The sequence below is a fragment of the Grus americana genome, chromosome 3 (genome assembly GCF_028858705.1).
Source record: "Grus americana isolate bGruAme1 chromosome 3, bGruAme1.mat, whole genome shotgun sequence".
NCBI lineage: Eukaryota > Metazoa > Chordata > Aves > Gruiformes > Gruidae > Grus > Grus americana.
In genome coordinates this window covers 95,539,916-95,564,752 of record NC_072854.1, presented here as the reverse complement: position 1 = coordinate 95,564,752, position 24,837 = coordinate 95,539,916, and the positions used below count along the sequence as shown (strand labels likewise).

Genomic DNA, 24,837 nt, shown 5'->3' with positions numbered 1-24,837 from the left:
TGTAGGGATTAAGGGCTACAAGTCCTGACCCTGCAATTAGCTTTGTACAGGAGAAAGGAACTGTAAAGGAACTTTATAAGGAAACTTAGTGCATCTCCAAAAAAACACTTGTTTATGTGAAAAAGCAACCCAGCACTACCACAAATGCGATTTTGCCCGTCTAATTTTTGTAAGTCAGTGTGCTGTGTCGAGCCAAATGCTAAGCGCAGGTTTTGTTAGGTTAACTTAATTGTGCCAGTGAAGGATCAAGTGAAACTGCAGTAGTGCGATCTTTAGCACATCTAGCTGCTGAAGTTCAGACCCGTGTCTGTACACTGATTGCTAGCTCTGAGTTAAAGGTCATGCTCCTGTGTTTTCCTGCTGCTGTTACTGCGCTAACTGTTCAGCTGGCGCTGGTGCTAACATAGACTGCAATTACATCATGGTTTTGCTTTGCAGACGTAGACAAATATGATTCCTGCTGGTAGCAAAATATCCATCTCTTTCTCTAGGATTTTCTTTGGTGAAGCTAGCAGTTTTCTGTCTACTTATTGCAACACGGGTTTTTTTTTCTAGATTATATGGGGGTTTTTTTCTGAAATGAAGGAGCTTTTGTCTCTCCTTGCTTCTGTTGCTTCTTTGACCTTATAAGCATGTCTTTCCCCATTTTTTCAGGCTGGCATAGAAACCTGCTCCTTTGTACCTCACTGAGCAAACTCATCTTATAAAAAGCCTCTGCCTGTGAACTGTCAAAACTATATGGTGGGTTGTCTTAGCCAGAATGTAAGTTGAAACATGCCCGCATGTGCCCCAGAACCAGTATCCTGTAGTGAAACTCAGTGGTGTTTGGCAGATGGATTTCCATCTTTCACCTCTGCTGAGACATGCAGATAGCACTAAATATTGGCAGACTCTGGCCCTTCTTGTGTTACTCATGTTTATGCTTTGTCCTCTGCAAAGTTATGCAGTTAGAAGAGACTCTCATAATCCTTCTCCTCATAAAGAGCTGAATCTACCAAGGTTCTTATGCACGTGCTTAGTTTTAAGTAGAGGAATAATTGACTTCTTGTTGACTTCAGCAGGACTACTCATATGCTTAAAGATGAAGACCTTTTCTAAGTGCTTTGCTGGAGTAGTGCCAAAGTGGCATAAATTATATTGCCCTAAAATAAAATGATAGAAAGAGTGATGTCTGTTTAACAACATTGTGTAATGCATTTCAAAAAAGAAAAGCTTATTTTACACTAAGCCTATTGTTTCTATACCAAAGCCAAATTTTGTGTGGTTCTAATTTACTAATACAGTGGGGGTGTGATGCAGTTTCAGCCTGTTGGCTCCAGTATCAGTAACATGCAAGATTTCATAAATGTGGCAAGTTGGGTAGAAATGCTTTATTAATCCTGAGGGGGGTTTCTGCTTTACTGTATTTTGTTGCATAATTTATACAACCATAATTTGGCTATGCTATCACTTTTTATTACCTTGACACTGGGTTAATTAGAAGGTATTTCACTCTATTTTAAATATGTGAATCAGGATTCTGATACATCTTTCCAGACAGAAGGTGTGTTCTTGGTTGCACATTGAGGTGACTTGGAGGTTGATGTCAAATGTTACTTTATTAGCCAGAGTCCTGGTATTCTATCCTGTAAAAGCTACCTAAATTGTATGTCCTAGAGACTTTTCTGAAAAACACAACGGTTTAGAAGTGAAGCATCCATTTCTGCAGTCTTTGGGGATAGGAAGTATTGGCAACATTTTAAGTACTTCAGCTTTGTCCTGTTAATGCTCTTTTTTTGTCTGGCAGGATCTCAGCTCAGCAATTAGCGACCCTATGCCTGGTTTCCTTTTCCATTTCTGTATATCAAGAGTTAATCCAGTGTTTGCGAACAGCATGGTAGTTCTTGACTCTGCCTTTCCGAATGAATTCCTATTTAATCAGGACTGGCTGGATTTACCCAGGGGCACATCTGATGAAATTCTGAAGAATCAGGCCCAACAGATGAGAAAATCTTTTTAAAGTGATGTCGGTCACAGAGGAGCTCAACCTGCTTTCCTTCCTGTCCACAAGTAACTCTGAAGTTGAGAGCAGCAGTATTAAGAGATTAAATGTAAAGGATATGGGGAAGGCGTTGATGAAGAATCTAGTTCTCCAAGTGCTTTGCAAAGGTCATTGCCCTTATTGGCTCTGCAATTAGAAGAATTGAAGCACAGGGAGCTGAAGTGTCTTGCCCAAGACTGGCCAAGAGGCCGTGCAAGAGCAAGAAATGGAGCACGGCTCTCCCATCTCCACAACCCAGGCTATAGGATGTCAGCCACACTGTCACCATGGGCGAAAGACAGTGGACCACGGTTTGCAGTACACTCCTGAGATTGCACATTGCCATGTAGGTGTCCGCTTCCACCCACAAATGAGATACTGTACCACAGTAACCTGAATTTCAGTGTCAGGGTTCAGATCCATTGGGAGAAGCTATGCACTGAACTCCTACTGAATTCATGATTGAAATTAGATAGGAGGTAGACCTCTAGGCTCCTAGCTTTGGATGCTTGAGACCTGGTCCTAGTCTTCAAATGTGCTTGTGCAGTGTCCGGTGCAATGGGGAGTACTCTGCGTAGTTGGAGCCTGTCAGAGAAAAAACAATTCACAAAATGCGGGGAGGGGACACTTGCAAATTAAACTTCACTTTAACATCTTCTGAAGTGTTGTAAGGAAAAGTCTAATGCACTGTCCTTACAGAGGGAAATTATGTATAAAAAGTTGATGTAAACACTCTGTGTAGCAAAACTGGAAACTTTTTTTCCAGATTTTGCTGTAAAACTTATAATTGTGAAAATTACTTTTGTCTTTCCTCAGGTGAGGTATGGACTGAAATGCCTATGACTTGTGATGGCACAAAATAATTTTGTTGCCAGTTCTTCATCAGGCTGAGAAGAAGATAAAACCTCTTTTTGGGTGTATCAACCAAAGGATCCTATGTTACACAGGGTGAGATAAAAGGGGTTTTATCACCTCTGCTGACAATTAGCTTGATTCCTACATTGTTAACAAAAAGCAAAATACCACAAGTCTGGGATTCAAAATTAATGATCTAACTAAAAGGAAAGGAGAAGTAATTCTGATCACCCTTTTTTTGTGCCTTCTTTTCTTGGATGTGACTAGATATGGCTTGATTCTGAAGGAAGGTTAAGACAAGGAAGAATTTTAGTGCTGCTTTTTTTATTTTCTTTTTTTCTTTTTCCAGCAAATCTGGGTGCTTTTTCTTTCAGCAGACTATTACTTAGTTGTTTTTCCTTCAAGTCACAACCTGCCTGGGTTTAGCAGATAAAGTGGGTTTGTTCCAAGACCTTCTTGAATGTAAGTGGCAGTTTCTGGATGGGCCGCATCAATATTGACTCATATTTGCCCTCTGCATCACAAGTGACTGATGGAACTGAATGCTGAAATAGATGCATGAAGTTGCTGGACTGGCTGCAGACATGTTTGTCTTGGGAAGTGATGTTTGAATCCGTGCAGAGATATGCAACGTAGTCCATCAGCAGAACCTTCACCTGACTCACAGGAGGCCCTTCTGCCATCAGGCACATGCCGCAGCTAACAGGAGGAGGCAGTCCATCCAAGAAAAAACACCCAGCGCTGAGGCCTGCCGGTGGCCGCTTACTTGTTTTTGCTGTGCAGTCTCTGATAGGTTAGGCTGCAATATTAGCTTTTCTGGTCACCTCTTCTTCTGTTTCCCTCCTATTCCATGTGCAGGAGCCTTCTGGGTGCCTTGTGTCATGAGGCTAAGCCCAGCAAATTTTCTTCATCATGTAAACTTAAATAGCCAAGAATCTACCTTTCTGAAAGCTGTCCTCACCCTGTGTTGTGCTGTTGCAGTCGTAGTTCATGGAGCAACATTAGCTGAATTGCCGTTGTCATGTAGGGCTGGGGCTCTGAGCAGGACATTTTTCTAAACGAGATGTCAGCTCTAAATCTGCTAGTTTTCCTGGGCTGGGAAGATGAAGTCAACAGTTCTTTGGACATCCTACCAGGCTGCTTGGTTTTATTTTTTTGTTCATATTGGGGGATAAATGGGCAGGGAGCCATAAAAAAAAGGACTGTATGTCTGTAAAAGTATATGATCAATTTATTTTTGTAGGGAAAGTGATAGATAACATGGCACAGCATGAAGTTATAAAAGGAGGTTGCAGTCAGCACTGCTGGCATTAATTTAACTAGAGAATGTGCCCTTAAATGTCAGGAGACTGCAAGAAGCACTGAGTTATTTGAGAAGACAGCAACTTTGATGTTGATTTTTTTTTTCCCCAACAAAAATGCAGGAGATTAAAAGCAGCTTTCCAATTTTGCCAACTTCCTTATTGATAACGTGACTAGGGCTTTAGCAGGTGCCCTACGAAGGTTAATGAAACCGTAATGGTTATGGTGAAAGAGTATATGTGAAGTAATTGGCTTGTACAGGTGACTCACCACTGAAGCTAAACTCAGCAACTGATAAACTGAGCAGCTAATTTGCTGTGAAGATACTACAGTTCCAGATACACCGTCCTCTTGTACTGGCAGATAAAACAAGACCAGACAATCTGGGTTATAAAAAGAACATGGGCTGCAATCATATTTCTTCCGTATCAAAATATAAGAATGGCCATTCTTGATCAAACTAAGGGCTTGTCTGTCTTTAGCAGAGCGTCTGGAGAGTGCACAGGGAAAAGCATGTAGAAACGTGGCAGTAGGATGATCCTACCCCTCATATGTCATCCTCGCTTCTGTCAGCTGAGTGGTTCAGAGGCTTTCGGAGCCAGAGGTTGCATTAGGTTGTGTTTAATGCCCCTGATGGGCCTGTCATCTGTGAATTTATCTAATCCCTTTTTGAACCTATTTATGTGTCTGCTCCAGAACATCCTGTAGCAATGGGTTTTGCACTTCACTTTTGTCTTGTATGAAAAAGCACTTCATTTGCTCATTTTAAATCCACTGCTTGATTGCTTTATTGGATATTCCTTCTTTCATTTGAAACAACGCAGGCTGCTTTGATTTCCTGATCTTCTTCATGCTATTCATGATTTTATAAATCTGTCATCTCTTCTCTCAGCCTCTTTTCCAGGCTGAGAAGTCTATTTACTATCTCCATATATTAAAAGTGTTCCAAAACTTTGATCATTCTTCTTATCTCTTCCATCCTCTTTCCAGCTCTTAGATCAGTCTATATCCTGTCTTCACCTATATCCTCCTTTTGCATCTGCTACCTTAAAGAGGAAGAAACTAATGCAAGAGTTCAATGATCAAAGCGTTGAGGGTTTGAATCCATGCCTCCCAGTTCCTCAGAGAGCATCCTCGGGCCGTCTACCGATCCAGGTCGTGGCATTCTCCTACTTTTCATTGGAGCTTATGTGGAGTATTTGTCTGGGCTTGAAAGAGGTAGGAGGGTGAGCTGGACTCTGCTGTCCAGTGGCACTTGCATGCTGCTCCAGCACCCCGTTGGTCAGTCTGTGGATAAGGTGCATTTGCTGTCCTTGGAGCTGTGACTAGGATTCCAGTTTCTTTCCCCAGGCAAATGTCTGTAAACACACAAACAAACAGGCGCCTGCGTCCTGTCATTTAATGAAAGAAAGAAACAAAGAACAAGTTGCAGAAGTTGTTTCCCTACGCTAATACACACAATCGTTTCTGTGAATTGGGGCATATTGCTGCTGGTTTTGGTGTTTTGTTTTGTTTCCTTTTGTATTCAAAGTCCAAAATAGCCCAGCAGCTGTGTGTGTAGGTAGGCAAATCTGGGTCAATAACGAAAGACTTTGGGGAATGATGGCCCTGATTTGGTAAGGCTTGAAGACATGTAGATCTTTGAGCAGCTGCTGACAAGCTCTGAAAAAGTGGAGGGGTTACAAGCAGCCAGTGAATGGCAAAACATACAGATAAATAACTACATAATACTCATTATTCCTAATTTAGTCTTTCAACCTTGAAATGAGTAGAATGCGTTACTGTTTGTTATAGTACTAGCATTATTTATTCCTTTTCGGATGGTAGGACACAGAGATCCCATTGTGATGCTATATAAACGTGTAGTTAAAGGACTACATTTGACAGGAAAAAATTTTAAAGCAGCTTTTTAAAGTCCCAATAATTAACTGATTAATAAATCTTTATCTATACCTATAGCATCCATAAAGTAGTCAATAGGTCATTACTAAACATAGCAACTTAGAACTTCTTCCACAGATGTGCTTATAAGCATGCACATGTGAAACCTTCTGATAATAAGTATTAACTATTAAACCTCAGTAATTAGATTGTCAATGATAGGAAAGAACTGCCTTTTTTCTTCATGGATAGTATTAAAGAAGTTAAAGGCTGGGCATTTCGCCATGTAGGATTAGAGGACTTTCAGGAGGACAAGGTAGGTGGTTTTGGCTAGGCCTTGAGATACGGTATCAGCAGCTGAAATCAGTCTTTATGAAGACAAATATTAAATACTTCCTGAAATCAACTGAATTAGCTTGCTTTCTGCTGAAAATTTTCATAGGCCTTCCAGTATTCCAGTCCCTAATTTTTTGTCAATGCATGGCATATTATAGTGATATTTTTGTCATTTATACTACTGAAATTTTGATACTTGGGAAACCTAATTTTGAATTTTCAGAGCTTCATATTGCAGCAAAGTCAACTGTATACTGATTTTAATTTGCCAGAGTTAACGTTACTCTGATAGATATGTATGTGTGCTTGTGGCAGTAACCCGATGTTACATCAGGGAATAGAAGCCTTTGCGTACTATCAACGTAGATGATAAAAGAAAACCCTATGAGAGGGAGCTTACAGTCCAGTATCAAGAGTAAGCGCTGGTTATTTTCCATTGTTACTGTCCCTAAAATTATACATGTTACAAGAATGATTTGTGGATTTTTTGCTCCCTTTTCCTATGCTTATGTAGTAGCAATTTATATGTTTGCTTTAGCCCAAATCACTTTGATTTCATTTTCAGAGGCTAACAGAATTACCAATGACTGTATTGATAATCTAGGGGCTATTTATGTATGCTGAATCTCTTTAAGAGTCTGCTCTGCTTAATATTACAAGCATCATACAAAAGTACAGTAATATGATATTAAGAAAATATAATAAGGTGAGATCTGTGCATATGTAATTTTTATTTATGCCCCTGAGAGTTGTGCGCAGACACCGATATGACACGATACCCATTAGATTTATTTGTAGCAAGAGTCCTATCTCAGTAATAAAATGATAAGCTCAAGAGCAAGCGATACTGTCACCTACTTCAGTGTTTTCCCTATATTTTTATTTATCTGGTTTTGCTGTTACAAAACTTACTAGAAGCTGAGAAATACAAACAGCATATAGCACATACAACCTAATGTACTGATTTTATTTCCACCTTTTAATTATCAGATTTAATTGCATTGTTTACTACTGTTGTGAATATGATTTAATTCCTTTTGCCACTTACGTTCTTCCCATTTACCTTTTGGTTTGGTTCATTGTATTATTGCACAGTAATGAGAATAGCACTGTTCCAAAGGTGAATTAACACAACAGCTAACAGCGTGTGGTACCTCTGAAATCTGGTAAAGTTGCACTGCAGACAGTTGCTAAAGTTGCATGATTATTTTTTTTTTTTTTTAAAGAACCTTTGTGTGCCTGTGCTTTATGACTGGTGATAATATGCTGCTGAGACTTTGTTATGTTTTTGTGAGAGATTTGCTTTTTCCCTGTTTCACTAGTTGTTCTCTCTCCTGAGAGAACATTGCATCTTCATCCAAAGAAGTTGATGTATACTCACTGTAAACAGTAAGCATCAGAGTGATGGAGAGAACTTAATGTGTTTGTCTTTTTACTGTTTAACTGCAATGTTTAAATATACTACGTAATGACTTTATTTGCCTGCAGATGACTAAGCCATCTATATCCCTACTAATGTGAAAGGGTGGAGGAACCTTTGATATATCACTCCTGTATAGTAGTTTGACTGGTAACAGATTCTTCTTTCCTATATTCTTCTATTTCATTATGTTAAGAGTGGTATCTCACGGCATTAAAAATTGTGGAGTTATTCAGGGATGTAATATGACTATTTTCCTCTCTAGGCCTTATGCTCCTTGACCACCACTCTTCTGCTGTAATGAGGGTCATAGAGTGCTTTAGAAGGTCTTTCATTTTGAAAGTTTGTAGTGGTTTAACCAATATCCTGTATGCTTAAGACTGCATAGATTGTTCAATGTGGTAGTTTCTTGGGCTAGTAGAATATTTTTAATAGATTAATTACCAGAAGGAAGGTGATAATGCAGTCTCACCCCTCTGCACGGCGCAGTCCAAAGAAGCTTGCTTATAAGCCTGTGCATCAAACCCATAGCTTCTATCTGTGCATTAGCATTGCTTCCCAGATGTTACCCTGTCTCTTGCTGAAAAGGCTTTAAAGACTACAGAATTCACTGTGCACACCAGGTAGTTGCTGCAAAGATTATTTGCTCTGATAGTTTTGTGTCTGCATTTACTTACAAATCTCCATTTGACTAGTTTCAGCTTCCAAGAAATCCTTGGATTTTCTGATACCTTTTCTTTTAGATCAAAGACTCACAATTATGTACTTCTCCATGTAGGTACTTGCAGGCTGGGGCAAAATAATTTCTTGGCTGCTTCTCGGTTAAACCAAATAAACTGAGCTTCTGAAGCCTCTGATGAAATACTATTTTCTAGCCCTCAGATCACTTGCATAACCTTTTTCTGAACCTCATCCCATTTTTAGTCGTCTTCTGGAGTTTAAAGAGTAAGAACAAGAAATAGGATTGTAGTAAGTGTCCTGCTGATGCTGTGTACAGGAATAACCACATCTTCCAGCTCCTACTTGATTGTGCTTTTGTATATGGATGCTAAGGATTGCTTGACCTCTTGACTGCATTGCTGTTCAGGGACTTCACGTTCATGAAGCTGTCTCTTATAGTACCGCTACACCCCAGGGTATAACCTCCCATCTTTCTAGTGCAATATCTATTCCTTGCTTCTAAGTGATTAATTCTATATTCTGTTGTATTAAAACAAGCTTTGTTCTTCCAAGCCCAGTTAACTAAGGGATACAGAGCAGCCTGCACCACTGGCCAGTGCCCGTTGTTAACCCCTCCTTCAAATTCAGTCTTATTTTTATTTTCTTAAGAGTGTGTCCATTGTCATGTTCTTTGTCCTAGCAAAATTTTTGATCAGTCTATGGATCTGGCCCAAAAATAACTACCTGAATCATGAGGGCGCTTCCTTTCAGTTAGGCGGTCAGCATCTCCAAGAGCGGGGGATGTTTTTATTAGCATTTGTTTGCTCAGATCAGTAACAAGAAAAGCAAAGGTAAACATAGAGTAAGGATATGAAATAGTAAAGGACAAAGACAAATTCCCTTGATTATGAGTCTTGATCTTCCTTTCCTAGCTTAAGTTTGTACCTGGGGAGCTTAGTTGGATGCTTGTCCTGTGAGGTTAGACTGTAGCAGTGGCCATGAGCAGACTTCCCTATAACAGTTGATATAGTTGGGCTACATTTTGGTGACTTTCCCCCCCACACCCCTCAAAAAACAAAACAACAAACAGTAGTGCAGAATGGGACTGCCATTTCAGCACATTAATGTAGATACTTACCGCAGAGTCTTGGCTGCAAATTTCAAATTATTGCAAGAGAAGGATCTCTTATTCAGCTGCAAAGTCTTCTCTGACATCATCTATGCAGTTGCTGTTGTCTCTTTCTGAAGTTGTTTGGATTCCCTGGGAGCCTGTAGATCACGTTCACAAAACTGGTTTTAGGATTTCTAACATTCAGCTGTTAATGTTGTATGCATGTATGTACATATATGTGCATCCAGTGGATTAATCACTTGCCGTATTGAGCTAATTCAAAATGTGTAGATCTTGGACATTATGAAAACACTGAAAGCAGAGAACCAAATTTACATCAGTAAATAAGAAATAAATTCAATCATCTTGGCAATTAAAAACAAATAAAATGGGTGTTGTGAAGGATGGTGTTAAAAGCCATGCTAGCAGCAAGTAGTAGGTTGTGTCATTGCCGAGCCTGTCTTCTAACCTCTGCTTGACCTAATTCTGCTGAATTCCAGCGGTCTGTGCAAGTATGTATTCTCTAGGTATAAGAATAGCAGCAGCAGTTATACTACCTAGAACAAGAATGTACAAGGGCTATCAGCTGTCTTGCCTAGGGGCATGAGATGATAGCCAGCTGAGGTTAAGAAAAAGCGTTTCCTTCCTGTGAGGCATTACATAATTGTCTGTGTGTATTAAGTATGTTGGGGTTTTTGTCTGAAATTTATTATATAAGCCAGTGCTATAGGAAGATGCCAGACTAAGAGACCAGTCTGGCATATGTATTATGGCAATTCCCTTTTATTCTGTTTTTAATGCTGTCCAAAATAACATGAGAGTCACTGTATGTTTCACCTTGTTAGCTTTGCAATGCATTGCTTAAACACTGTCCTGCCAGCATTGCTATGCAAATTTGACTGCAGCTGAGGAATATTGCTAATCCTCTCATCTCCTTGTGGGGAATCAAGGTTGAGCCAAATGAAATGTTTTGTGCTATGGTGTTTTCTTTTATTGCTGTACATACAAAGCAAGTAAAAGTGCTGGCTGCCAGGATCTCGCTAGAGTAATACTGATTCTCCACGTTTACGAGATGCCAATAAAACAGAAGTTATTCTTTTTCATCTTGCAGCTTACTCTTCACCAAAGTCAAACTGGAATGGATACATAAAGGACCTGAAGAAGCTCTGGTGACATGCAGACATATGTTGCAGATGTGGCAGATGGTATATAACGTTTTACAGCACAGGTAGGCTTTCTCCACTGTCTTAACAAGTTCAGATTTCATAATGGAGATGCAGTTATCTTCTTTATTTGTTTAGAGACTTAAGTTATTTTGCAAAAAGGGTAATAAACAGACTGTTTAAAAAGAAACATAAGTAATATTTCCAACTGTGATTTTTTAAAAAAAGCAAGATTTTAATAGTCATGATTTAAAATAAAATAAAATAAAATAAAACCCTCAAGATTTTAAGATTGAAGAAGCAGTTTGAACCAAGACTTTCTGATCTGAATGCCTAAACATCTCCTTCCATATTCAGGTGTTCAGAATGCAGGGCAGATTTTTCCCCCCCCAATAGTCTGAGCCTCCATCAGCTATTGTTCACAGCCTGCAGTAGTTGGCACCACCCAGGAATGTGTGTGGGTGACACAGTCCTGAACTGAGTAAACCAAGCAAAGGCATGCAGCCAAGACTCTATCATATGCTGTGGTTGCATGCCAGTTGCATAGCCTGGTGTTAACTGGGCAAGGAAAGGAGTGAAGGATGTAGCATCTTTCTGCCTTCCCTAGTCCTAGTAAATCTGCACTTAAACAGTGCTAGGTTCTCTTTTTGTTCCCTCCCTCTCATCTGCTTACCCTCCAAAAGGAACAGTTTAGAAAGTGTGACAGTTGCCAGGTTGGGTTTTCTTCCTACCCACGCCCTTTGGGTATTGTCCCAGGCATGCTACTGCTGTCCAGCTGCCTTGGGAATGTAATCCCAGGGCTGTACTGATCTCCCACCTGTAATGTCCACAGAGGTTGTGTTTGATGGGAAGGACAGCCTGCTTGATGGCAACAGTCACAACGGCAGACTGATGAAGCTTGTATTGTTCCCCAATTTCTGTGTGCATTTATGTAAGCTTTATAAACACCAGAAGTATATGTACAGAATGATGCATGTCTATATACAAGTTGTCCTTGAAGGATTATTAGTAATTCCTTGTTGGTTTAGCTAATGAGCAGCAGACCAAACACAAAAATCAAGATACATACATAGCAGCAGAGAAACGGTCTCGTACATGCCGGAATTACTGATTTCCTTAGGCCTTAGTCTCTTTACCTAAGGATTCAATCATGTACCTCTCACATGAGTAATCTTTATACCCGTGAGTAGTCCTCATGAAGCTGATCAAATCCATGCTGAACAATTAGGACTGAGTAAGATTTACTTTTGCAAGGGAGGGCTGCAAGCCTGAGACTGAAGAGAGTACATTGGAAAACAGACAAATAAATTTGGACTGCATTCGGATCCCAAGCTGTGCTTTGGCTGTTATACTTAAAAACCCAAGATGCGATAGCTTTTAGAGGCTTTTGATAAGCTTTAGCCATAGAAGCCTGAACAAAACAAATTGCTTTGCTTTTGCTGTTAGGAACTCTAATGTCTATTTTACTGCTATTCCCAGTGGGACTTTTTGGCTTTCTCAGAAAATACTCCATAACGAATTTTGTATCAGGAAGTACTGCTTGAACAGTAACGAGAATGAACTTGGCGCCTGCAGTTTTAAACTGGATTCAGTGACCCAGGAAGCCTCTTGTATTAAGCAAATTGCAGCAGTGTCAGCTAACAAATACATGAAATATTCCAGGATGAGCTTGCAAAGGAACTTAAGGGGAATTCTTATCAGTGAGACTTGGACACAGACATTTTTTAGGGACTCTTGGAAAAGAGAAGCCTGTATTTACATGAAGTTGAGAGCTGTTGCACCCAATACTCTTTACTAGTTCAATCAGTAGCTAATCACCCACACAATTAAATTGCATTTTAGTTACATTTGGTTGCATTTGTCTGACCTAAGTTTCCTGGCTTTGCAGTCTTACTATGACTCTGCTAGACTAAAGAGTCTCTCAGGGCCCAGTATCTTCTCCTCGGGCAGCTATTTCAAATGCCATGCTCAAGTCCTCTCTTCTCTCTGATAAACCGGTGCCTCTGCAGTCTCTTACAACCAAGTGTTTCCTTCAGCGATTTTTGTGACCATTTTATGCACTGTCTCTCTCTCCTTTTAAAAACATGGGCAGTGGAGTGGCAACGCGTCCCACAGTCAGCCTTTCCAGTGTCGTATGCAGAAGGCAAATCATCTGGCTACTGTCCCTTCTGCGGTGCATGGAAAAGCTTTCTTGGCTGAAGGCCTTGCTCTGCAGCTTTGAAGGAACAGTTTATTTTCAGCCCTTCTCCAGCATAAGGCGTAAAGCTTTGGGAGTGGCTGTTTTGCACAATGCAGTCCACTTGGCTTTCGGGCTGGGGTTTCAGTCTCTCTTCCCAGTTAAAAGGCCATGCTGTTGGTGCATTTTTGTTAACTGAGGCCACCTCATCAAGCCTTCTCTGAACGCTGCTCTCCTATGGTCAGTTTTTACTGTGGCCAAGCTTCTGCCGTCCACTGATCCCCTCACCTGCCCTTTGTGTAGGAGTATAGCATAGAAGCCAGTGTTCAGCTGTGAGCCTGAACAGTGACTTCATGGTGATGGCTGCTGCATCAAAGCAGTGCTTGCCTCATGGGAGTAATGTTTTGACGTGCAGCTGCCATGTTCCTGCATATGCAACGCACCAGCAAGACAGAAATGCCCCTACGGTTCCACCAGCAGCCCCCAGTCAGGGTAATGACACTTGGGCTTATGCTGGCTGGGCAAGGCAGAGGCACAGGACAGAGAATTTAATTTTCCCTTGTATCTGTCACCACATGATAGTTTCAAATGAGATCTCAGCGTGGAAACCAGTATGGAAGACAGGGAGGCCCGGTCAAGGCTGCAGATTTGTGCAAACAGTCAAATGCCCAAGAATTCAGGGTCCGTTAACAGAAACTGTATTGTTTGATCCCAAAGCCTAAGTAAAAGGTTAATTAGCCATTGTAAATATGATTACCACTATGATAAACAACAGTAAGTAGCTTTCAATCCTAGATTGTTAGCTGGGAAGGAGAAGACTTGGTTTATCTCTTGCTACTGTTTTCTGTGATAACAGAATAATCATGTTTAAAACCAAATAGCAGTCCCAAGCTAATTCTTCTGCTAGATTAAAGCAAATTCAAGGGAATCCTGTGCAATCCCTACCAAAGGACTGATCAGACTGGAAGACGGGGCATCCACAGCAAATCGTGACTGTGTGACAGCTTGTTTCCTGGGAGGAACGTTGTCCAAAGGCCGAGCTGCAGGCCTGGAGGTGTGCCAGAAAAAGTAGCCAGGGCAGTCACTTTTCCATTCGATATTTGTTCCTTAATGGATGATGAGAGGACATATCATCACCATCTGATCCTGGGGGGATGGCAGACTATGTGGTGACAGAAAGGCTCAGGAGATCTTCGTTAAGTGATTTTTTTGTTAGGCACATGATGATTTTTTTGGGGCGGGGGGGACACGACTTTCCCTTTGTAAGACCTCTCCTGTGAGGACAGAAATCTAATAGAAGAGCAGACCAGACAGTGTCCCTTTCATAAAGCAGTGCTATGTGGTAGCTTTTAGCTTCCTTCTCTGTTTGAACATTACAAAGGTAGAAGAGGAGAAAATAATCCCTTTGAAATGAAGAAATTAGCACCTGGATGGAAGGTGGTAATTGGCCTGTGAACAAATCCTCCTGCAGACAAGCCCAAGTGATGGTGGCCCTTCCTGGGCATGGGGCTGCCGGTTAACCTCCTCTGGTCTGGTGTCTAGCTGCCAACATGTTCCTCGTCCGGTAGCTTGCAAAGACTCCCAACAGCCAAATAAACTGATAGCGGCATGTGCCCTGGAGCCCTTGTTGGGCACTGTGTCTCTGAGCTTCCTGACCATTGGCAGGGTGCAGGTGTTAAAATAACACATGCAAGAAGTTGATTGCCTGCAACTGGAAAGCTTCAGTTTTCAGTGCCAGTGAAAGCTAGATGACACTATTGCCTGCTCTCTCCACTGAAAGGTGGCCAGGTAACATGATTTTGTTTCTTTACAGTGCCTCTGAGAAAGGAAGTAGTGTGACCGAAACACCAGTGATCAAAAAGCATAATGGACTGCATCTCACGCTCCCAGATGCTCACGATACCGATTCTGGTGAGGAATCAAAATTTGTACTTTCCCATCCTAAATGCATGCTTTTGCGAGAGAGGAATGTTTCATTTTATTTGGCGAGGTGAGGGGCGGGGGGCTGCATGCGCATGCATTGCTGGGCAGGTGGTTAGGAGGTCCAGATCTGTCTCCAGGGCCATCTCTGCTGCAGAATGTGTCACTGTGGTTTGTCTTTGTACCTTGGCTTCCCTGTGCATAGAACAAAGATATGGGTTCCTGCTTTCTTTCACAAAGCTCTCCAAGACAAGCATGAAAGGTATTAGATGGGAGTTCACTATAATTCTGCAAGAACTGTATTATTCAGTCCATTTTTTTTTTCCTTCTTCCCCCACCCCTTAGCCCTCCCCTAAATTTAATCCTTTTTAGATATCCTGATCAAGCCAGCTATTATTGTGGTTTTGGTAAGCTGAGTGAGACTGTGAATTCCTATTAGAAGGTGATTTGGTTTGGGATTTGTACATAAACCTTGTGATACTTTATTATATGGTAAATACACATTCAGAGTAACAGATAAAATCAGGTGGAAATAACTGAGACATCAAAGCTAATCTTGGCAGCAGGGGGAAAGGAGGCTTTCAGAGTGCTGCTGACTTGTGATTTTATCATAAGTCTCATGATAGTTGGCGCTTCCTTTAAAACCCTAACCCTCAAAATCAGATGATTATGTGAGAAATTTGCCTTTTAATTTGTTTTTCTTTTTTTTAGGGAAGCAACTTTCTACCCTTGTGTATGTAGAGAAACACTTGCAAAAAAATAATCCTCACAGACTCAGAAACGGGACAAGAATAATATAAAAGCTTATTTTAAAAAAAAAAACCACTGAAACAAGCCTCATGCTTTGGGGCTAGGGAATTAGGGTTTGTCTGAGTCTTAATCTTGTACATCTGGAATTGGTAAAACTGAAGTCACATGCTCAGCACATATGGCTGAGACGGAGGATGAGTTCTTATGTGTTAAGTACATGATTTGTATTGAATTATGTATATTTAACCCCTCCATACACCCACCAATGGTTAAAAAGCATTGCAAGCTTACGTGCTGAGCATACAAGCATTCAAACATCAAAACGTTATTCAGCGTGTCTGCTCTTTTGTTTGTAGTTTTAAACCCTTAGGGTCTATATTTATGACATTGTAATATTACTGATTCTGTACACACATATTTATGTAATTTTTAATCTGTTTATTCCATTTCTCTTTTATTACCCTTTGCTGAGATGAGTCTCTGTTTTGTATAGGTCCTTTTTTCTCATCGTTTATATGACAGTGTTCTATAGTCTTTGGCTTAATTAAAGAGAACAGGCCAAATTCAACACAGGTAGATGAAGAGGATATACTAAATGAATATGTGCTGTTTGGCATATTAAAGATTCTCTGGAACAGGGAGAGGCTATGACATGAAAGTTTCCTGGTGATACAAAATCATTCAGGATAGTCATCACTTTGATAATTGTGAAGACTTGTGAAATATCCCCTATCATCCCTGATGCTGGGCAGTAAAATGGACTTTCAGCTTCAGTGAATATATGAAAATGGCTTGGAAGACACTGTAGTTAGTTTGCAGAATCCATCAGCCATTAGGCATTACTAGAAAAGCAATAAAAACAAAAAAATTATTTGCCACGTACTTCTGTTATCCACCCAGTTCCCACTCTGCTGCGGAAAGTGAGTGGCTTATGGTGCCTCGACTGTGCGGCTGAGCCTGGACTGATCCTTGCCCCTTCAGCTCTAGCTGGTGCTTAATGGGATGTAAAAGGCCTCCTGGGTGTGGATCCCATGGTCTTCTGGACATCTCTTGCCTTGCTTTGTAACTGTCTGGAGAAAGGAGCGCAGCCAGGTTTGGGCTGCACCCACTTCACAGTTTGGTTTGAGATTTTGAGTCCAAGGTGGCATGAGCAGAGCCTATAATACACTGTGCTAGGGTGCCAGCCTTCTAAGACCTCACTCCTGCCTCCTGCTCGCTCCTCTGCTGCAGACCTGCAGCACCTCCTCCAGAGCCACAGCAAAGCTCAGGCACATTTGGTTTTGGTGTAGTGCCCTTTCCTCAAAAAGCACCTGGATTGGGTACCTGTTCCAGCCTGCTCTTAGCCCAGTTTTAGCAGCCAGGGTGCAATGGAGCAGCTGTAGTTCAGCAGAAAGTGCTGGATGTCATGGTACTGCCTGCCAGAAAGAGCAAATTAATGTAAAGTACAAGCTTTAAACCAGCTTTTCATGCACATAAAGTGATTTGCACTGAATGCAGTTTGGTTTTAGCCAAGAAATATATTCCTCCTCCACTTTGAGAATCTAGGTTTCCATGCTAACATGGTTGCACCCACGATGGACGTAAGGAAGGGGCTTGTACTGAAATTACACCATCCGCCTTAGCGCAGGGCTGGCGCTGGTTGTTTTCAGCAAGGGTCTGTGGCTCACTGCTCTGCAGGCTTTAGGTGCTGCTGTTCTCCATCTGCAGAAAGGAGGCAGCTGGGTCTACTGTCCGGGTTGGGAGCCTCTCTGAAGACACTAGGAGGTGAGATTGGAGAGTACAGCACTAGCCCCTCTCACCCTTGTGCCTCCTCAGAGCTGCGGCTTTGGCTGGCTGCTTTGAAGGAGGGAGGAGGTCTGATTTTTTTTTTTTTTTTTTTTCCATCATTCTGGAACAGGCTCTTGTTTCCATCCTGAAATCCCCCGGGAGGATGCGGCAGTATCACTGTAATGCACAAGCACTCTGTGATCTCTGGATTCATCACTGAAGGGGGGATTACTGCGGCCGGGTTTGACACCAGCCTCTCCCTCAGTTAGATCACAATGAGATTATTTGCTGTGCCAGAATTTGAGGTTTGCTGCCAGGAAGATTAATTCCTCTTTATTTTCTTCATCTTCTCCTAACTGAAGCAGTGTTCCTAACTAAATTCACTGATATCAGTCAGCTGCCTTGCTGTTTCATTCTTTTTGTGATTTAGTCTTATCTTATAATGCTCTTGCCTGAAGTGATTTAGGCTAGGGAATTCTGTGTTTCTTATAAGCCTAGTAAATCTACTGAGGTACATTTCTATTTTGATAGCAGTTTTTTCATAGATGCAAAATATTAAACTTGGTCCTTCTTGGTCTTGTAACAACCCTAGAACAGTGCTTTAAAATTATTTAGATATATTTTGTATGGCACTTATGCAGAGCTCATCACGACAAAAATCAATTTTGTTATTTTTATGATTTCTTTCCAAAATGTGTGGAGGGCTTTATTGTAAAATGTGAAGTTTATATTCTGTCTAGTGGAGCTGTTAAAAAGAGAAAGAGACTGCACTAAAATAACAAATTGATATGATATCTTCTTATGCCAACATTTGCATATATTTTGAGGCATGACATTAAAGTTCTGTGAGACAGGTTTTGTGGGTTTTTTTAGCATATGAAGATCTACATTTCTTTAGGAAGAGATATTTTATGAGACGTTCAGAGACATTTTTTTAATGTCGCTTGAAGTTTTTCTGATTTCCCCTGCCGCCCTGAGGTCAGAGCGATACCAGTGTGATACGTGCCTACCTCCTCTCTCAGGAGACAGCACGTGTTAGAGATATACTCTTTTCTGGCTCCAGCAGCCCTCAGCCCACCCGCAGGGTTACCGTATTGCTTGTCAGAGGTTCGGATCTGGGGCTGAGCCCCCTTCAGTCCAGAAGGGCCAGGCTGGCAAAGACCTTCTTTTACAGAGTGTATTGGGACAGACAAGCCTTAAGGTGCATTCCTCTGAGCGGTCCAGCAGAAATGGGCAAGAACAGCAGTAGCAAACGTGTGGGTATGAGTTGAGATGGAGAGCGCCTTATCTGGCGTGTGTTGTTTAGAACAAGGAACGTATCTGTGTCTGAGGCTGGGCAGGGATGGGAAGGGATCGGCTGATCCCTGCCTGGTGTGGTTTGCTTCCTTGTGTAGGCTGGAACGGAAGAGAAAATAAACATCAAAGGACTGGAATGCCAAAGGCTGTTAAATGCAAAGAGCCTCCGCTGTAAACTGCTAAATAACTTGGGTTCCCTTTTTATGGCTGTGCTCACAGCACTGGGCAAGATCAGTCTCAAATCGCGGGCTTTCCCCTCTTGGCAACTACTCGGCTAATGAAGAGAAGGAGAAAAGGAGCAGCTAACTCGTGTTCCATCGAGTGCAACTAGCTCATAGTGGTATTCCTATAAAGACTGCTTTGTGAGGGAAAGACATTTTAGTAGATCCTAAGAGGCTGTCCAGCCTCACAGCAGTGTGCAAACCTCTCCAAAATCCAGAAGGGTGCCTTACAGTGACATAGCCTCCTTGGCTTGACTTGCAAGGAAAAGAGGATTTCACTGAGCTCTGCGAGGATGTGAACAAAACACCAGCTCATTTGCCCACCTAACGCAATCAGATCAGCATTACGTGTGGGTGCTTGCAAGAGACACAGCTCCAGAAAGCCTCTCTGAAAGAGGGCAGTCTTGACAGAGAAATGTAATACTGAAAGGTGCTTTCAAAGCATACAAACATGATGAGGAGTGCTGATATAAGACTCCGGTTAGGCTGACTGCAAAATGCCCAAAGCCTATGTAGTTTTTTCCAAGTTTGCCAATCTAGAAGGTAAGAGGTCTGCCCTAGCTTTAAAGTGCTCCTAATAACATCACTAGCTGTTCACATGGCCGTTTTCTTGGTGCCTCTGCACTGCAAAGAAGCTGTGGGTGTTTGGGTGGCTGGGGGTGAGTGCCTGGTCATTTTCCCTGCGTTAAACAACCCTTCTCTGACTTAAATTCCTGGGATTTTCAGTGAAATTTCTCCCAGGTGGAGGGAGGGATGGGGGGAGAGGAGTGTGAGTGGGCAGGGCAGGGGGAGGAATCCTGTGCAGTGAAACAGGCTGGAGATGGATCTGCTAAATAAACTGTTAAATATAATAAATTCTCTGTGCAAAGCAGAATGGCTTTTACTGTACCATTAAGGCTGTAATTGCTACATTACTGCACTGTCATCTCTTGGAACATTAGATCAGGAATGTCTTTGAAAATATGTAGGAATTTAAGAAATGCATCTAGGAAGAGCACATTTGCATTTTCCAAGGGAGCCGTGGGAGGCGCCTGTGCTGCAGGGCTGTTTTGAAGTTCTCCTGCTTAAAATGAATGACATTCGTTAGCGGTGAGATAATAGGACAGCTATTTCTCATAGCAGTTTTAGGCTTCGAGTGTCACTTGCGGCCTCTCCCTAGCCATAGCACTCTGAAGCAGGCAGCGCTGCCTCGGGTTAGGTACAAGCTGTGGCTGTCTCCCACCCTGTGCAGGTGTCAGAGGAGCATGGGGTGGAAATGTGCCTCCCCTCACGCCTGGCAGAAGGCTGGGTCCCATTAAAGTCACATTAAACCTATGTCTATTAAACTGTTTATTTCCCAAAGCTTTACAAAGCCAACTCTGAAATCTCATTTTGTAGCTTCTTTTTTTGTTACCATCCCCTCGGTACCCCTCTGAGAGGTCGGCTCACCAGTATAATACCACTTGCTGTACTGGAGAACGTGGTCTCTGCCCATGCATTCTTCCTGGGAGTAGCTTTTGATGTGATGTTTTGTCCCAGAGATGTGGGTGCAAAATACTTTATTCTTGCGTAAATGTTACAGCACATACTAAAGGTTAATATAGTCAAAGCACTGAGCTCTCTGCTCCCCAAGGTCAAATGAAAAGCCACGCTGCCTCTAAACCAGTAGAACAATATTGATGTCACTTGAAGTGTGTGTGCTGCGTAAATGGTGCCAAGCTACTCTGTAATGCTGTACTAAGATTTTACATTAGTGGGCTGTATTTTGTAAGTGTATGGTGACAGTGTGCTTGTAAAATGGGCTACTAATAAGTGGGAAATATTTGATGGTAGAGTTCTGCTTTCCAAATGAGCAAAATACGGTTGCTTCCTTGATGAATGCTAAGCAGACCTTTATATAATTACTGTCTGTCTCTTAATTCGCTTGTTTGAGCTGCAGCCCTTGGGTAATTTAGTGGGGTTTTTTTCAGTAAATTAACCTTTTCTAAAACATGGTTCTCCAGTTGGTCACGCCAGAATTCAATGGAGTTTTTACTACATAAAACTGATGCAGAGAGTGGAGAATCAGACCTACTGTCTTAATGAGTTAAAGAAATATCCCAAAGAAGTATAGAAATGCGTTATTGTTCTTGTTTCTTTGGTCCATAGGATCACAGCGAGCCTCTTCCCTTGCTGCATCAAGACTGGAACAGGCCATGTCTGAGATAACTATGCAGAGCAGTGCAATGAAGCAAGGACCTATGCAGCTGTGGACAGCTCTTGAACAAATTTGGCTACAAGCAGGTAAGGCCTGGACCACCTGGAGTTCCTTTTTCCCTCCAGGGGTGAATGAGATGACATAAGTATTAATGGAGTAGTTGAAAATCACTTTATTCAAGCAGCAAATCTGCCTATCTATCCCAGCCAGTTTTTGAAATACCGCTTATTTGATTCAGTATAACAAAAAAAAATAATACTGGAGCAGTGCAATTTTTCAGCTCACCTCTATTTTTTCATAATACACGGAAAACTTCAGTCATGCTTTTAGAAAAAGAGGGTAGACTGTTGTTCATTAACAAATGGTAGTTGGTAGAGGCAATTATTTTCATTCTCCTTTTTCTGCATGCTTCCCTGTAATAAGACTGGGCAAACCATGTATTGAATGTTATTTGGACTGGGAACTTCCAATCTATGCTGAGGTTTAAGTGAAAATTATTAAAAAGAGCGAGTCCTCCATTCATTTTATCCTTGACTGTTTGAATCTCCCAAGGACTTGTAGGTTGCATGTCAGTTTGAGACACTCGTGTAGAGATCCTACTGCAGAGCGCATAAAGGGAAAAGAACAGTGAGAAGGAACTCTACCCAGAGGCAATCTCCAAACTTAGGAAAGGGTTTTATGTAGGACACTCAGTGAGGAACGGAGCTGTACAGCACATTCTACCATTTGCATTCCAGGACTGATAGAGTTCTGATCCTGCAATTTTGCTCTTGAGACACAGCTTTTCTTCCACAACTGGGCTCACATTTGTGCACCTGAAATTACATGAGTGCTGTGATTGCTTCTTAGATGTCTCTGCTACCATTTGCAACGGGAAAGAAAAGCAGACCCCACTGGAACCTTGCTGATTATTTGCTATTCTGTATGCAGGAGAACCTTGCAAATTCTCATTTAGCTAATCTGTACAATTGACAATTCTCACATAAAACGTGGCAGTCTCACCCTACTTCTCAGTAAAGATTTTTATAGCTGTTTTTGTGGGCCATTTCCTACCAATTAGGCTTCACTTCTGGTACAAAATATGTGACATTCTTTTTGTTACAGTTTGACTAACTGTTAAAGAACAAAAGTAGTTACCTTATGGAATGCATCATCCTTTAAGTTAATCACATGTGTTAACTTAATGGATTGTGTATGTAAATTTCGATGATGTGCTGTGGGCTTCAAAATCACTAGCAAGATTTTGCTTTATTCGGTTTATGCTCCTGATTTAAGGCTGCAGAGGAGGCTGGTGGGGAGCAGAGAAAAAAACAGAGTTTATTGTGATGAGAAGTCAGGTGTCTGTTGTCCGTCATCCTGCAGATAGCTCTAGGCACTTTACATTTTTACTACTGTGTGAAAAGACAAAAGCAATAAAGACCTGGTACTTGCTGTGACCGAGCTGTGAATTGCTATGATTACTTTTCAGTGTAAATCGAGTGCCTTTCTCAAAGGTGTTAATTAATTCTTTTAGATAGAATTTATTTTTACACGCTGTAACTTTTCTGTCCTATCACTTTGAAAATCTTTGTTTTGTTTCCTCCTTACTTTTAACTGGACTTGAATCAGGATTGATATTCTGAAAATACATACTGTGACTGCTTTGTAATTTCGTTACTGAAGTCAGTTATTGTTATGGATGCAGCTTAATGAGCTCTTGGTGACATACTGCCCATTCTCTTCTCCCAGTAGTGTGGAAGTCACTGCATTCTGGTATCCTCAGGGATGAGGAGAGGTGCAGGTATTTTGGGGTAGTCTTTAGTCTGTGCACAGAAGTACTGTGCCAGCACTTGAATAATTAGAGGACTTCTTTGAAGTGAGTCAGATCTTACACTGGACTCAGCGAGTCGAATAGTCCAAAAGGGTGTCACTGACCCTCTGTCCTTCCCACCTGAAAGGAGGGGAAAGGAATAACATGTGTACTCATAAGAAATTAGTAACTTCCAAAACAGAGATATTTCACAGACAACAAATTAAACAGAAATGTGTGGTTAAAAACAGTTGAGGTAGTCACATGCTTTTGCGTTACAGCTCACCCCAAAATTAACAGCTGTGGAAAGCAACAGGCAATTAGCATAACATTCTGATGCCTGCATCCAGAGTCCCTTCATATTCATGATAGAGCCACACCAGTATGCTGTAGATTTCTATCAGGTTTAGCTTTCACTTGTCCTTTTTCAGTCAATGATTCTAGGCAAGTTGCCTAACTTTTTCATACCTCAGTGTCCTGCTCTAAAGGGAAAAAATGTTAATCTGCCTTTGGGAAATGCCTTGTGTATTGTTGTTTTTGTTGTCGTTAACACTTTAACCTTTTTAGTATGAATCATAAATCTTTAGAAAAAATTATTACAATTTCCTAACCTCATACTACAGTAAATTTATAACAAAGCATCCGTCCTTTTCAGACGCTAACAGGATGCAGCTGGCCATGTCTCTGTGTGTGGGTATGGGTTTAGACGCCAGGCTGCAATCGTGTCTGAGTTCCATTAGAGCCACTACAGGTCCCATGCCTCTTCATATCCCAACGCATGAAAACTAGCGGTACCAACCAACTGATGCAATTAGAGCTTTCTGCAGTTAGACTGGAAAGAGGCATAGAAAACCAGCTACCCAGAGCTGCGTGAGGCAGTTCTTACAGCCCTCCACAGCCAGGCCAGGCCGCAAAGCCAGCACATATGCTTGCAAGGGGACGGTTAGGGGGTGGTAGCTCTCAGATGGTGCTTAGGTAGGGGAATTGTTACGGTATCACCCTCCACCTGCAGCTACAATAGGAGTTCCTGCCTTGTGCAGAAGCATCCTCAGTCCCCTGGAGCTGGAGAGCCCTCGCTGCGCTCCTGACGGGTCTCACAATTAGTGGGTGAGAACATGTGCATTCTTTTAACACTGGCTGAAGGCGAGCAGGGCTGTGAACTCTATGCAAAAAGTTAAGCTCTGTTGTCCCATGATAAAGATACTTATCTCACATACAAGAGGGCATAGACTTAGTGTGTTTATCTGTAGCTTTTCTGGGTTTATGACCAGCAGTTATGTGGGGAAGATAATAAAGCAGCAGCTTTGGAAGTGCAGCTGCTAAGTCCAAATGTGCTGCACTATAATGGATGCTGCACCTTGGCTTTCCCTGCAGCAGTGCCTAGTGAACTTTGGCAAGCTAATTTTTTGTAGCTTACAGTAAGCAACTAAAGAGCTACTTGATGGATCTGTGGTCTCCAGAGTGAGTCGTCTTCTCTTTCACATATCCAAATAAAACTGTGAATTCTCACTGTTAATCTTATGTCCAGCCATCTCTTGTAGGACCAGCTGGGAGTACAGCCATCTGCAGCAGGGAACTTAGCACATTTCTTCAGTGGGCTTCCATATCTTATAGAATCATAGAATGGTTTGGGTTGGAAGGGACTTCAAAGATCATCTAGTTCCAACCCCCCTGCTATGGGCAGGGACACCCTCCACTAGACCACGTTGCCCAAAGCCTCATCCAACCTGGCATTGAACACTTCCAGGGATGGGGCATCCGCAACCTCTCAAAGCTTTTCCTGTTTTCCCTGCAGGTAGTCACAGTTAGCTTTGGAAGAGTACAAGGTCTGCTGTCCCCAAAGACTAGAGGTTGTCCACTCCCTGCAGCAGACAAGCTTAGAGGAATACTAATAGGCATACTCTGTTTTCAAGTGTCCTGCAGCAAAGGCTGTGATTAACATAGCTTGCCTGGTCCCTTTTAACAATAACCTCCCAGCCCTCTTGAAATGTAAT

The 24,837-nt window shown here is 41.8% G+C and overlaps 1 protein-coding gene across 6 annotated transcripts in view; it reads left to right on the top strand.

The window, feature by feature from the left end:
* TTC7A (tetratricopeptide repeat domain 7A) overlaps positions 1–24,837 on the top strand; it is a 173,773-nt gene that overhangs the window by 103,553 nt on the left and 45,383 nt on the right. For all 6 annotated transcript variants that reach the window (XM_054821189.1, XM_054821187.1, XM_054821188.1 and 3 more), the window contains 3 exons: positions 10,697–10,813; positions 14,738–14,835; positions 21,006–21,140. In XM_054821189.1, coding sequence (XP_054677164.1) covers positions 10,697–10,813; positions 14,738–14,835; positions 21,006–21,140 — 350 coding nt within the window. The remainder of the gene's footprint in view (positions 1–10,696; positions 10,814–14,737; positions 14,836–21,005; positions 21,141–24,837) is intronic.